Here is a 14,111-nt window from a genome sequence, read left to right on the forward strand (position 1 = left end):
TTCTCCTTTCCTCTTTCTGATAGAATTCTAAGTATTGTAAAAAAGTTTCTACATATTTATGCACATCCTAGCACTAATGATGATTCAATTTGGCAAAAAGAAAACTTAAAATAACAAAAGCCCGCTTTTAATATTATTGCATGCAGGTCAGTTCAGTTCAGTCACTCAGTCATGTCCGACTCTTTGCAACCCCATGAATCGAAGGCCTTCCTGTCCATCACCAACTCCCAGAGTTCACTCAGACTCAAGTCCATCGAGTCAGTGATGCCATCCAGCCATCTCATCCTCTGTCGTCCCCTTCTCCTCCTGCCCCCAATCCCTCCCAGCATCAGAGTCTTTTCCAATGAGTCAACTCTTCGCATGAGGTGGCCAAAGTACTGGAGTTTCAGCTTCAGCATCATTCCCTCCAAAGAAATCCCAGGGCTGATCTCCTTCAGAATGGGCTGGTTGTATCTCCTTGCAGTCCAAGGGACTCTCAAGAGTCTTCTCCAACACCACAGTTCAAAAGCATCAATTCTTTGAGGTCAGGGGTGACAGCCAGGAGGACCAACCCCACGCCTGAGGCCAGGGACGGTGGCCTGGAGGACCAACCCCACGTCCAAGGAGCAGTGGCTGCATGGGGGGCCTAGAGGAACTATCCCACGTTGAAGGTCAGGAAGGGCGGCGGTGAGGAGATACCCCTCGTCCAAGATAAGGAGCAGCGGCTGCGCTTTGCTGGAGCAGCTGTGAAGAGATACCCCACGCCCAAGGTAAGAGAAACCCAAGTAAGATGGTAGGTGTTGCAAGAGGGCATCAGAGGGCAGACACACTGAAACCATACTCACAGAAAACTAGTCAATCTAATAACACTAGGACCACAGCCTTGTCTAACTCAATGAAACTAAGCCATGCCCGTGGGGCAACCCAAGACGGGCGGGTCATGGTGGAGAGATCTGACAGAATGTGGTCCACTGGAGAAGGGAATGGCAAACCACTTCAGTATTCTTGCCTTGAGAACCCCATGAACAGTATGAAAAGGCAAAATGCAGGTCAGAGATGACAGCATTTCGTTTTAAAAATCTAATGTCAATATGTTTTCTTAATTCTCATGGTGTGGTGTTTTAGTAATGTTATTATTGACAATGAAGTTAATAGTAGGGCATTACCTGTACTTCATCTGTTATAGGAACTTAGGAAGTGTATTTAAAAGATATTATACTGCCATTTAAAACTCACAAAAGTCCGTTATTATATATCCAGTGAAGTACACTACTCAAAGTATGGAATTTCTTCTCCCTGGTAGGCAAATATTTTATGAAATTCTATGATCTCACAAGAAAATGACCAATTACTATCACACCCCAGCTTTTGATTTTTAGGACTTGTTTTTAGTCAATGGGCACCTACATCTGTATTACTTTTCTATTTGTCTATAAACAATTTCTGGCTTATTTTTATGAAATCTCATTCTCATATGATTTAATTTTCAAGGAGAAGGATGCTTTGGTAAATAAAGTTAACTAGAAATCTGAAATTTTTCAAAAGGTTGATTGGACAGTGATTTCTGTATTTTGAAAATGATGCTTTGAGTCTTTTTGGTTAAGTTTCCACTTAGCTTTGGAAAAAAATCAATCACAGAGTTTTAGAGTTGGGAAGAAATGAGAATCATCTCAGCCCCAAGTCCTCATTTTAGAGTGAGGAAACACAGCCACAGAGATATAAAATGGAAATAGCGGATAAACCGTTTAAGCCTGTGTACTACCTTTGGGAAGAACAGAGGAAGCAGCTGAGCTTTCTCTCTCTTTTCACTCATATGTCTACCCTCTTTCTTCTCAGGTATCCTTCCATCATACTAGGATTGATTTGATAATTTTAGAATTATATATTTCATCTTTATTTTTGTTGTCTTTTACTTTTTTTTTTTTTTGCACTTAAACTGTGCAGATTTTTTGGTATATGAATTACATCCCAATGTATCTTTTAAAAGTAAAGTAAGGTTATAAATCATTTGCATATTATATATGTTGAAAATATATTTCTTCATTTGTCTTAGGCCAAGACAAGAATCCACCCTCAATGCAGGAGCTGAAGGACATGCGGGTTCGATTTCCTGGGTCAGGAAGATCTCCTGAAGGAGGGCCTAGTAACCCACTCCCGTATTCTTGCCTGGAGAGTCCCATGGACAGACGAGCCTGGCAGGCTACGGTCCATGGGGTTGCAAAGAGTTGGGCACGACTGAGCGACTTCCCTTTCACTTTTCACTTTCATTCATTGGAGAAGGAAATGGCAACCCACTCCAGTGTTCTTGCCTGGAGAATGCCAGGGACGGGGAGGCCTGGTGGGCTGTCGTCTATGGGGTCGCACAGAGTCGAACACAACTGAAGCGACTTAGCAGCAGCAGCAGCAGCAGCAGGCAGGTAGGCAGTCTTTGTTTAGTACAGAAAAATTAAGTATTTGTGTGATGAAATCTGTTAATCTTTTTTTTAATTTGTTTTTTTATTGAAGGATAATTGCTTTACAGAATTTTGCTGTTTTCTGTCAAACCTCAACATTAGTCAGCCATAGGTATACATATATCCCCTCCCTTTTGAATCTCCCTCCCATCTCCCTCCCCACCCCACCCCTCTAGGTTGATACAGAGCCCCTGTTTGAGTTTCCTGAGCCATCAGCAAATTCCCGTTGGCTATCTGTTTTACATATGGAAATGTAAGTTTCCATGTTACTCTTTCCATACATCTCACTCTCTCCTCTCCTCTCCCCATGACCATAAGTCTGTTCTCTATGTCTGTTTCTCCACTGTTGCCCTGTGAATAAATTCTTCAGTACCATTTTTCTAGATTCCATATATATGTGTTAGAATACAGCATTTATCTTTCTCTTTGATGCTGATTTTATTTGTTTACAACCTTCCAGAGTCATTGGACAGGCATTGGACATAAAATATCAATTTTATTATTGCTCCATTAATAATGCTAATAAAAAGGATAATGTCACACATCTTTTTTTGGCAGAGGGGGGAGGGACAATGGAACCCCAACAACATATTTCAACAGTTGAGCAAGAAAATTTAACAGAATGGTTTCCCTTGTCTCCTGCAAAGGCCCATCTTTCTCTCAATCTCCTTGACTCCCAAGAAGGACTGTGTAAATATGCTCAGTGAGACTGTGTTTACCTTGTTCGGTGTTCAGTCAGCTTGGCTGACCAAATGCCACACAGCAGGCCAGGCAAGGGTTTACTGTGCCTGAGAATTAGGCGATGTTTCTCCAGGATTTGGTAGCTGTTGTGGATGTGGGATCTTAATACAAACTTTCTAAGTGAAGTAAAGAATGTTGAAATGAGACAAGTCAACACTTCACTAGTAGTAGAAGCTTCCCAAAGAATAAATTTGCCCATCAGAACTTTCTGTGATAGTGTATTGTTGGTGACTGAAACATGATTTCATACAAGAGAACCACTTCGGAATTTTTTAAGCTATTTTTTTTTAACACATGAAATTATACACGATACAAAATACTTGTCTTACAAGTTGAAAGCTTTACAGTTATGGGTACAGTTACAGTAATGCAAGTAATATTAGTGCATTCACTTAGAACAGAGTTATCTGTCTTCATTGGGCTTAACACAAAGCCAAGAATGAATTATTTGCTTAAATTACTTTCTAGTCTTTGAATTTAAAAAAAAAAGGAAAAATTACTTCTACCTCATGGATACTGTGTCAGAATGATAAGCAGTGCCAACAATTAAGAAGTCTGGTATTTCTGTAAAAGGGAGATTGCATTCCCATAGCCTTTAAGTTGTAAATCCTGAAGTTTTGGCTGCAAATGTCTATCAAATCATCATTATCTCAGCTTACATCATCTTTGGTAATAGGCTGCCAACAAACAGAAACTATAGACTACACCGTTTTTTTCCAAAGAATCCTGTATTTTAATGAATAGCTGAATAAATAGACATTAATTATGAAATTCACATTAAGATAGAAGAAAATCCAAACATTCTGATTGCTTTATCTCTTAAATTTGATATCTACTACAAAAACATACTATTTATGTTAGGGTAAAAATAAGCTGAATCACAGGAGTGTAACTGGGACGTGCTGGCAGATATATATACAGTAACATGGAGGAGCCATAAAACAGAGTGTTCGTATGTACATAATTCTTCCGTACTTTTTTGCATGGAGCAACACTGATTTATAAAAATGGGAAGACACACAATAGACCACATGCAACAAGGACCAATACACTGTGCACAGCAGAATAATCAAACAAGACGCAAGAGCTGTGGGTTTAAAAAAGGATTTGGGAGCAGGGAAAAAAAAAGGAAAGAGTTGAAACCTGGAATGCTTTCTTATTGAGGTTTCAGAATATAAATTTGTCTAACAAGCCTCTTGATAGTTTTCAAAAGTTCCCACTTGACCATCTAGGGTGAAGAGTAAGAGCTAAAAATAAACCATCATATTATACAAAACTTTGTATATTAGCATACAAAAGGTAACAATTTACTTTTTGTATAAAATATAACCTTTTGATAGTATATTTATTTCACATATGTATAAATATAACCCAAAGAATATGCTTTAAGTATTTCTACCAAAATATTCTTTACAAAAGTTTACAAAACAAGTAATTTATTTATATTTACAACCTAGCACAGAAAAGATTCTGGGCCAGTGATGTTGGTATTGTGTAAAAGAAAGAGAGTGCTTCTAGACATTTTAAAGATCACAAGAGGGCTTTGCAGAACTTTCAAAATGTGTTCTTTCTAGAACAAGTATCTAAAGAGTTATTAAATGATTTCAGTTAAATATCTTTTGATACTTGAATACGTGAGTGTATAACTAAACAGGCTAAAGATAACCTGTGTTCCTCTGTAATGAGGAAAATGATAGTAATATTTTGCATACATCCCAAATCAGCGTACATCTTCCCCATTTTACAGCTGATCTGTTACAATTCAGCAGGAACTCTTTCTCTGATACAGTGCTCTGCCCTGAGGGAGAAAACCTGGATATGGAGGGCCCATCTAGCATGTGGCATGATTCATCACATCAGGGACAACAGAATGAGCAGACTGCTACTGACAGATCACATTCTATTTAGTTGTTCACCCAAATAATGTGTCTAAATAAGGCCAGATTGGTTTTTTTTTTGTCTCAATTACACTTTCCTTCAAACCCTATGAAATAGATATGTACCCACCATCCCGAATTCTGACCTTTTGCTTCTTATCTTCAACCAAAACATGACACTTAATAATTTCAGTTTTGGTCTCCAAACTTCCTTTTCTTACAAATCAGTCTCTGACCATCAAAATAAGCAGAGCGGGCCAGGTTCGGTTTCACTCAGCGGGGACACTAACCAGCAGGCATCATCAACAATAAGCAACACCTCAGGTTATTTGTGGTTAATACATCTCCTTTAAAGCAATGCCCAGGGGAGTGAAATCTGATGCAGACTGGTATGCCCTCATATTTCAGTATGATTAGGACAGACCATAATTGAAGCTTAAGATTCAGAAACTGGGTTCGGAAACCGGTTGTGGAAAAAAGTTGACCAGCTCTGTGTTCCTGTTCCTCACTAGACACAGCATCTTGCTAAAGTACAGGATAGGTGGGAAAACTGAAAAAGTGAGGGATGAATCTGGGGAAGAAATTCTAGAGTCCACTGGATATTCTCTGCGTTCTCCAGTTTTCCCTTACTTAGGACACTGGTTACTCCAAACAAATCTATAACATTTCAACCTACCCTGGAAGTTTTAAGAAACCTAAATGAAAAGACGGAGTGGAGAGGTTAAACCACACATACATCTGTTGGAGCAGATTAAGGGATTTGTTGCTTGTTGCTTGGAACTAGTACCTCTGCATGACATGGGGTTCAAACAAGCTACAAGTTCTATTACTTTTCTTTCAGGGAGAAAAGGAGCTTGGGAAGCCTATTTTACACAACTAATTGTACATCAACATCATCGTTCTGTTTGGATAAACTGGATACTGTCCTGGGGTTTAGACAGGCAAAGGTGATCCCAATGTTTTACTTCCAGGTTTGAAATTTCAAACAAGCATTTGGACCAAGACGTTCACCACTACAGTTACTTTCTGCTTTCCATTTTTAAGCCAAGGTATCTTCCTAGAGTCCAACTAAAAGGCAACAGTTTGGCCTTTCCAGAGTCCTTGTAAAATACTGCCTTCTGCTGCTTGGAGTTTGTGAACTGTCTCCCTCTTCTCCTCTAGGAATTGTTCCCCAAGATTTCATCAAGATTGATGTCTTTCATCCAGTCATCATTACCAGGCTCTGTCTTCAATAAAGAATCGATGAAATCAGCATCACTGTTTAGGGCAGGGCCCATGTTATCAGTCTGCTGGTTGAGAAAGTCAAAAGCTAAGTCGTTGCCATGGTCAGTTCCTTGAAATGCCCTGGAACTTTGGTTGGGTGAAGGAAAACCGCCGGCTGCCAGGGAGGGTGGCTGGCTGACTGTCCTCGACTGGCTCAGCCCTGTCCCTGCCTGGTTCATAGTCGGCAAAAGCTGTGTGCTTAGCTGATTTGGTCTGAGATTCAGACTTCGGAGCGGACCCATGTTTTGTCCATTTAGTGTCTGGCTCATCTGGTTCATGGGTCTCATTTGCACTGCTGGTGTTAACTGATTAGAAGGAGCCACTGCTCTCTGGGAAAACTGCTGGCTACCTACCGCCTGTTGCAGTGACTGGTTTGGAGCATAGGCTGTAGTCGTGCCCGTGGGGAAGCGCACTCCTGCAGACTTCAGCGCCTCCTGTTGTTTGGCTGTTGCCTCTTGAGAGGCCCAGTTTGGCGTTGCTGTGTTGGATGTGATCATTACATTCGACGTTCTCTGTGCTGGCATGCTGGCCATGCTGTGGGTTAAATTTGGTCTTAATTGTTGCGAATTGCCAACAGATCCAGCTCCAAAAGTGGCCACGTTATTATTATTATTATTACTGGGCCCTAAAGTGGGTGGCCGTGGCATCAGAGGGTTGTTTTGATTTGCTATCAGTTGGTTTGGGTTTCTTGGTTGGGTCAGTTGATTCATTCCTGAAGTGACGCTGTATGTGCTGGGTTGGCTGCAAGGCAGGTTCCCATATATCCCTATGTTCTGAACGGCTGTGGGTAAGGACGGCATTCGTGTCCCGTGAGAAGTAGACATGAGGCTGGAATTTGGAGTTAAGATGGTGTGCGTTGAAACTGGGTTTGCCAAAGCCTGGTTAGAGTTTAAACTCACTGTTGATGAGCCACCTAAGAAAAAGAAGATAATTATGTTAGTTCAAAACAGCAGGTTATCTCCTCTCTTACAGCAGTTGACAATAGCTTATCAGCTCTGAGACTGCCTCTGGGTGTAAGAACAAAGTAAGAGAAATAATCATCACAGCATACTACATAAAAGGAATAAGACAGCTTTTGGGGGGAAGTATCACCCTAAGTTATCCCTTGGTCAAGAGTTTACACATTATAGAAAAAAGACTGAAATAGAATGGTTCTATTTTTTAGACTTTACTCTCCTGGAAACACTGAGGAATGATAGTCAATCTTCCATTTTGAATTACCTTTACTCTGTTTCAAGACCAAAGACTACATCGTTGACTTCCCATCTGTTGTAAAATCCATGCTACTGGTTACCCCAGGGTCCAAATTAGAACATGTGGATGTATCTTATACATGGCTACTAGATCAATGGTCCAAATCTATGGCCTTGAAAATCACGTCCAGTTTTCATCTTTATCATCCCCACTCAAGAATTTGCCACAAGATGGGTAAATTCCCATCTCTTCAAACATTTGGAATTGAGTGTAATCCCTGCTCCAGTGATTATTTCCATACAGAGAATAGTCTGTTCTAGGAGGTATAGTTATCATGGCATTGTTATCCACACACCATGAGCTACTTCCACTCATGCCATTTCCTTCTCATATGATGCCCTTCTTACTGCACCAAGCCCTATCTTTTCTTCAAAGGCTCAGGCCAAGGTCCAGGCTCCTTCGTTAAGCTTTCCCTGATATTCCAGCCTCCTCTCTCAAGCAGCATTTGCTCTCTCAAGTTCTACGTAGCATTTAGCTTCAGTACTGGGAAATCCATGGAGCTGCAGTTGAGCCTACATCGATGCCTATAAATAAGGGATTGAATGTGGGACTGTTCAATCACAGCCTGCTAAATAGGGAGGCTCCACCTATCAGATAGTGATTGACCAATACACTGAAATCTTCCTCGCTTGGGGAGGTTAAAATCATCATGGGAAAGACATCTTGAGAGGTAAAAATGGAATGCCAGAAAGGTAAATAAAAGTGCCTGCTAGATGATAAGTTCCCTGAGAGAAAGAATTTTTGCCTGTTTTGTTAACTATCGTATTCTCGAACTGTAGTGGATGGTGCATTCAACTGATAATTATTGAATGAATGAATGAGACAATGAAACAAAGCTATAACTTGGCAATCAGAAATACTGAGAAACAGATAATTAGACACATATGAAAATCAGAATGGCAGTGTGTGAAAAGAGAATGGCTGCAATTATAACCTGAGGCTATCCTCTACTGCTTGGGGACAGCTAGCATGGTACACACCCTGAAAGTCAGAAGTCCTTGCTGTTTGTTTAAAAATACCTGCTGCTAGACTACATTCCTCTTGAAGCAGGAGCAGTCTCTTGTGTCTCCTTGTATCTCCAGGTTTAGCACAGGGCCCTGTGTGTGTTTGCAGGGCAGTGTTTAATGAAGAGGGATCAGAGTCAGATAGGAGATACTTGGACAATAACTCAGAGTTCACAGGATGCTAATGCCATTAAGCAATATCATCTTGGTATCTGGAGGTTTCATGAAAAGGCAATTTCCATTATAGAAATGCTATGGAAACACTTCAGACACTTTAAAAATCACTCCCTGTAGATGCCCCCGATTTTAACAATATGCTCTGAAAAGGTATGTGAGTAGAGCTGTGTTTTGTGTTTTTTTCCAAAACATTTATTGTTAGGGTCACTTAAGTAGCAAACATCTGTGGTGACATTAGCATAGAATCAAATTTTCAAAAATTCAACTTAATTCAGTTTTCCAAAGGTGATAGCCTGTAGGAACAAAGTCTAGGATGATGGTTAGAGAGTGAACATGTTGTATTAAGAGGACATCTTTCAAAAGTTGATATATTTGGTTGGTGTTATTAAGTCTTTTTTTTTTTCTTTTCAAAATTTGTACCCTTTATTTAGGTTACTTTACACTCTTAAAAATTATTCATTTATTTATCAAATTATTTTTTAAACTGGAGTATAATTGCTTTACAGTGTGTGCACACACACGTTAGTATTTATTAAAATTTATTAACTATTTATCATTTAAAGTATCTTTTAAATTGGAGTAGAAGTGCTTTACAATGTTGTCTTAGTTTCTGCTGTATGACATGAATCAGCTCTGTATACATATATCCCCTTCTTCTCAAGCCTCCCTCCCACTCCCCCATCCTACCCCTCTTGAAAGCTATATTTTTAAACAATCAGAAAAGAGAGAATTTCCATAAAGATCACAAAATATTAATTACAGTTACTATTTAGAGGCTCCTGATATGTGGTAGAAATTGTTCTAGGTGCTTGTCATACAGCATTTCTAAGATTAACATCTGGCCGAAGTGACTATTATTGTCCTGAGATTGAAATAAAGAATGTTAAAAGAGTTTGTGTTGTGCTTGATGTTTATTTCATTCTTAGAAGACATGGGAAATACAGCACTCTAGTGCAGTGATTCTTACCCATTTGGGAGTTAGCAGCTAGACGCTAAGGATGCCTCCCTTACCAAACGCCCATATACACTGTGGAAGAGACTTAGAGGTCGAAATAACCAACCTCCATGTCTTCCTTAGAAACACAGCCTTCATTTTGCAGCAATGTGTCCAGCTGAAAAGCCACAATTTGCAATCTTCTTTGCTGATGGGGTCAGGGTGGGGGGATCCATGTGAATAAATTCTGGCTAAAGGCAGAAGTTACTAGTTGAGTATCCCAAAAAAACCTACTTTTAAAAGGGAACCTGATTCCTTTGGAAGGCCATTTTACCTTTTCCCTTCTTTCATCTTTCTACCTGGAATATGGACACGAAGCTGGGTGATGTGGTAGCCACCAGGCAACCCTTACAATGGAAGCTACGTGCTCAAGAAGGCGGAATAGAAAACAAAGAAGCCTGGACCCCTGACAACACCATAGAGCCACCAGCCAGCCTCTCCCTGCTCTCACTGGGAATCTCATATAGCTGGGAAAAGAAAAGCCCAAACATTCGCTTCGAATGTGACATAATATTTCAAAGTGCGCTTAGCTTACCCCAAGCCCACTGGTGGGCTAAGAAGGCTGTGGTATAAGAAGCCATGCTCCAAATAAAACCCATCTTGTCATTCAACCTTCTTGAGGAGAGACTCAAACAGAGAATCCTGGTTTTGCCCTGAGGCAAAGCAATCTTAGAGAATGGAATACATATGTCCCATTCCTGACTTTAGTGGAAGGAGGCAATCTGGTGCATTTGAAGGAGTTTAAATAAACTAGAATGATATATTGATTACTACACTTAACAGGATCAGAAAATAGTAATGAACAGAAATATTCACAGCCCCTCCCTCTTTAGAGCATCTCCTTTATGGTTTCCTGGACAGATGAAGGTTAACAGGTACAGCAGAGAGAATCTGGGACACTCAAGGACAAGCTTAATTTACATGAGAAGGTACAGAGTTCTGGACAGAAAAGACTGGAATAGATGCTGACTAGGAGAAAGCAGGGGCCACACAGGCTAGGTTTGAGAGAGGTTTTTTAGAGTTCAGAGAGTGGAAGGAGAGAGATTTTAGGGGTAGTATCTGTCATCTATATTGTATTGGGAGATCCTTTAAGAAGTTTTGCTTTATATATACATAAATTTAGTTCAGTCACTCAGTCATGTCCAACTCTTTGCGACCCCATGAACTGCAACACGCCAGTCCTCCCTGTCCATCACCAACTCCCGGAGTTTACCCAAACTCATATTGTTCAAGTCCGTGATGCCATCCAGCCATCTCATCCTCTGTCGTCCCCTTCTCCTCCTGCCCCCAATCCCTCCCAGCATCAGGGTCTTTTCCAATGAATCAACTCTTCGCATGAGGTGGCCAAAGTACTGGAGTTTAAGCTTTAGTATCAGTCCTTCCAGTGAACATCCAGGACTAATCTTCATAATGGACTGGTTGGATCTCCTTGGAGTCCAAGGGACTCTCAAGAGTCTTCTCCAACACCACAGTTCAAAAGCATCAATTCTTCTATGCTCAGCTTTCTTCACAGTCCAACTCTCACATCCATACATGACCACTGGAAAAACCACAGCCTTGACTAGACGGACCTTTGTTGGCAAAGTAATGTCTTTGCTTTTTAATATGCTATCTAGGTTGGTCGTAACTTTTCTTTCAAGGAGTAAGCGTCTTTTAATTTCATGGCTGCAATCACCATCTGCAGTGATTTTGGAGCCCCCCAAAATAAAGTGTGACACTGTTTCCACTGTTTCCCCATCTATTTCCCATGAAGTGATGGGACCAGATGCCATGATCTTAGTTGTCTGAATGTTATATACATAGCTTTATATATACATATATATATCAAACCCAGGTTTGATATATATATATATATAGCTGCACAATCTTAGTTGCAGCAGGCCAACTCCTCATTGAGACATGTGGGATTTTAATTCCCTGACCAAGGATCAAACCTGGGTCCCAGGCATTGGGAGCTAGGGGCCTTAACCACTGCACCACCAGGGAAGTCCCTTGCTTTATATTTTACATGTAACCCACTTTTGGTATTTTGAGAGACTTCCTAAAGATGTAATTTGCTTTTCAATTATTTTTTGGTAATAGGGATATTTGTCTTAGGGAGATGAGCCCAAAGTGGAGACAGAAAGATTGGACTCTATGCAAATAACAAATGGGACCATGAGGGTGAAATATCTGCTTATCTTAACACTGTCTGGGTCAAAATACACTGTTGGGAGAAGAATGGTTGAACCAAGCATTTAGAAAATATTTATGCTTTTTAGACTTTCAGAGGTAATCCCAAGAGCAGTGAAAACCCTGAATGAGGAACAAAAATAAGTTAGAAAAACTTGATGCTTGGACTAAAAAATAGTCCAATTTGGTCCTGATTGAAAGTTAAATGGGAGCTAGAGAAGGAGTCTAAGAAAGATGTTACAATTAAATATGAAATGAGGAAAGGAGGGAATATTAACAGCTGAACAGTCTTCTTCTTTTCACAGTTAGGAATTTTATTAATTTTTAAGAACACTTACCAGAATACTGAGCAGTTGGTTGCATGTTGCCCACATTTCTTCTTTGGTCTTTATAATCTGGTGGTGGCCTTGTCAAATGTCTGTTTATCTGATCTTGTGGAGCAATTTTCTCCTAGAAAACACAAATGAAAATATAATAAACTGCATTGTTAGTTTCTCACTTGTAAAAATGTATAGATTGTGATTCAAAAAGGTAAGAATATTATTATTCAAAAGGTAACAAATTCTGAATAAACACTGTTACTCAAAAGGTAAGAACAATTTTGCAGTCATAGTTAAGAATCATGGATCTTAGTTGGTTTTTTGTTTTGTTTTGTTTTCATGTTTCAAGCCAGTGGCGAATCATGGACCTTATTTAGAGACTGATCTTTTAGATTTCAATTTCCTTCATAAAAGTTTAGTTTCTACCTCTGGTTAACATTCAACATGTGTTTTGAGTCTAGTAACTACTCTCATTTTCTTTACTTTGCAATTAGCTTTCAGAGAGGACAGATTTTCTGTGACTTCAGAGATAGGTATTTCTAGTTTTGTAGCACACCTGATATATTTTTTGTACTTTATGTACTTCTGGTCCCACCATGTATGGAAGGTATAGGAATAAGACTGTCAGGTAAAATGCAGGACACTCAGGTATTCTGTGTTTTTATTTGCTAAATTTGGCAACCTGAGAGATAGGAGGAGATAACCTATCAGATAACTGACATAGGCATTCTGTGCATATTATCTCACTTTCCCTTTCATAAGGTTGATTGCTGCTGCTGCTGCTGCGTCGCTTCAGTCGTGTCCGACTCTGTGCGACCCCATAGACGGCAGCCCACCAGGCTCGCCCGTCCCTGGGATTCTCCAGGCAAGAACACTGATCCTACTTAATCGATAAGGAATGGAAGTGTTAGGTAGGAAGTTAGGCCTGAGGGGTGGCCTGGCCAAGAGGATGCAAGCTGATCTCTAAAGCCCCAGGCACGCCCCAATGCGGCACAGGAGAATTCACAGATATGCTACAAAATAACCAGAGACGGGTCCAACTCCTGCGCATGCGCCCTACGCAGCCAGTAGATTTAAAAACTAACCAGTGGGGCTTCTCCAACTCCTGTGCATGGCCACTGATGCAAAGTTGTGTTCTCAAGTGACCTTAGGCAGCCGGGAGCCTATTAAGGATTCATAAATAGTCTATATACACATGCATCTGATTATAACAGGCTGAATTATGGGAAGGACAACCTGTTGTTACCTAACTCGCAACTGTCAATCAAAACTGTCAATCCACGCTCACCTAAATGAATATGTAAAAGCCGCGTCTTTAACAACCTCCCCCACCCCGCCCCCACCTCATCACTCTGGTCCCAGTACCTCTCTTGGCTTGGCCCACCTCTCTCTTGACGTTCTTTTTCTGCTCTTTCTATTCTTCCTTCAATAAACTTGTTTCGGCCATGGGTAAGACCTCAGCTTCTTCTCTGTGTCTTTACCAAGGCCCACCGAGGGAGGGTCCTCTTCGACCTCCCCAAATCCATGAACAGAAGCTTCCTTAGGTTGAGTAACTTGTCCAAGATCACACAGTAGCAGAACTGAAACCCGATCCTGAGTCAAAAACTTAGGCTTTCTGATCACATGATACAAGGGTCTCTTGCTGCTTCGTTTCTCTGCCAACCCATTCTCAGAATCCAGACATTTCCCAGATTCCCTTCTTTTCTTCTTTCTGGTATGAGCCCCCTTTAGATCTTTAGAGTAGGTGAGTTTGGAGGTGAACAGAGGAAATAGGGGCATTGTTTTTATATTAGGCCGAGTGTTCGTCGCTCGGTTGTGTCTGAATCTTTGTGATCCCATGGACTGCAGCCCATCAGGCTCCTCTGTCCATGGAATTC

General features: G+C 40.6%; 1 protein-coding gene across 1 annotated transcript in view; it reads right to left on the reverse strand.

The window, feature by feature from the left end:
• Positions 1 to 2,908: 2,908 nt before the first annotated feature.
• MAML2 (mastermind like transcriptional coactivator 2) overlaps positions 2,909 to 14,111 on the reverse strand; it is a 401,688-nt gene continuing 390,485 nt past the window's right edge. Inside the window, exons 4-5 of the mRNA XM_027563894.1 lie at positions 12,253 to 12,364; positions 2,909 to 7,226 (exon numbers count right to left, since the gene is read on the reverse strand). Of these exons, the coding sequence (XP_027419695.1) occupies positions 6,208 to 7,226; positions 12,253 to 12,364 (1,131 nt within the window). The 3' untranslated portion in view covers positions 2,909 to 6,207. The remainder of the gene's footprint in view (positions 7,227 to 12,252; positions 12,365 to 14,111) is intronic.

This window comes from Bos indicus x Bos taurus, chromosome 15, assembly GCF_003369695.1.
Source record: "Bos indicus x Bos taurus breed Angus x Brahman F1 hybrid chromosome 15, Bos_hybrid_MaternalHap_v2.0, whole genome shotgun sequence".
In the NCBI taxonomy this organism is placed as follows: domain Eukaryota; kingdom Metazoa; phylum Chordata; class Mammalia; order Artiodactyla; family Bovidae; genus Bos; species Bos indicus x Bos taurus.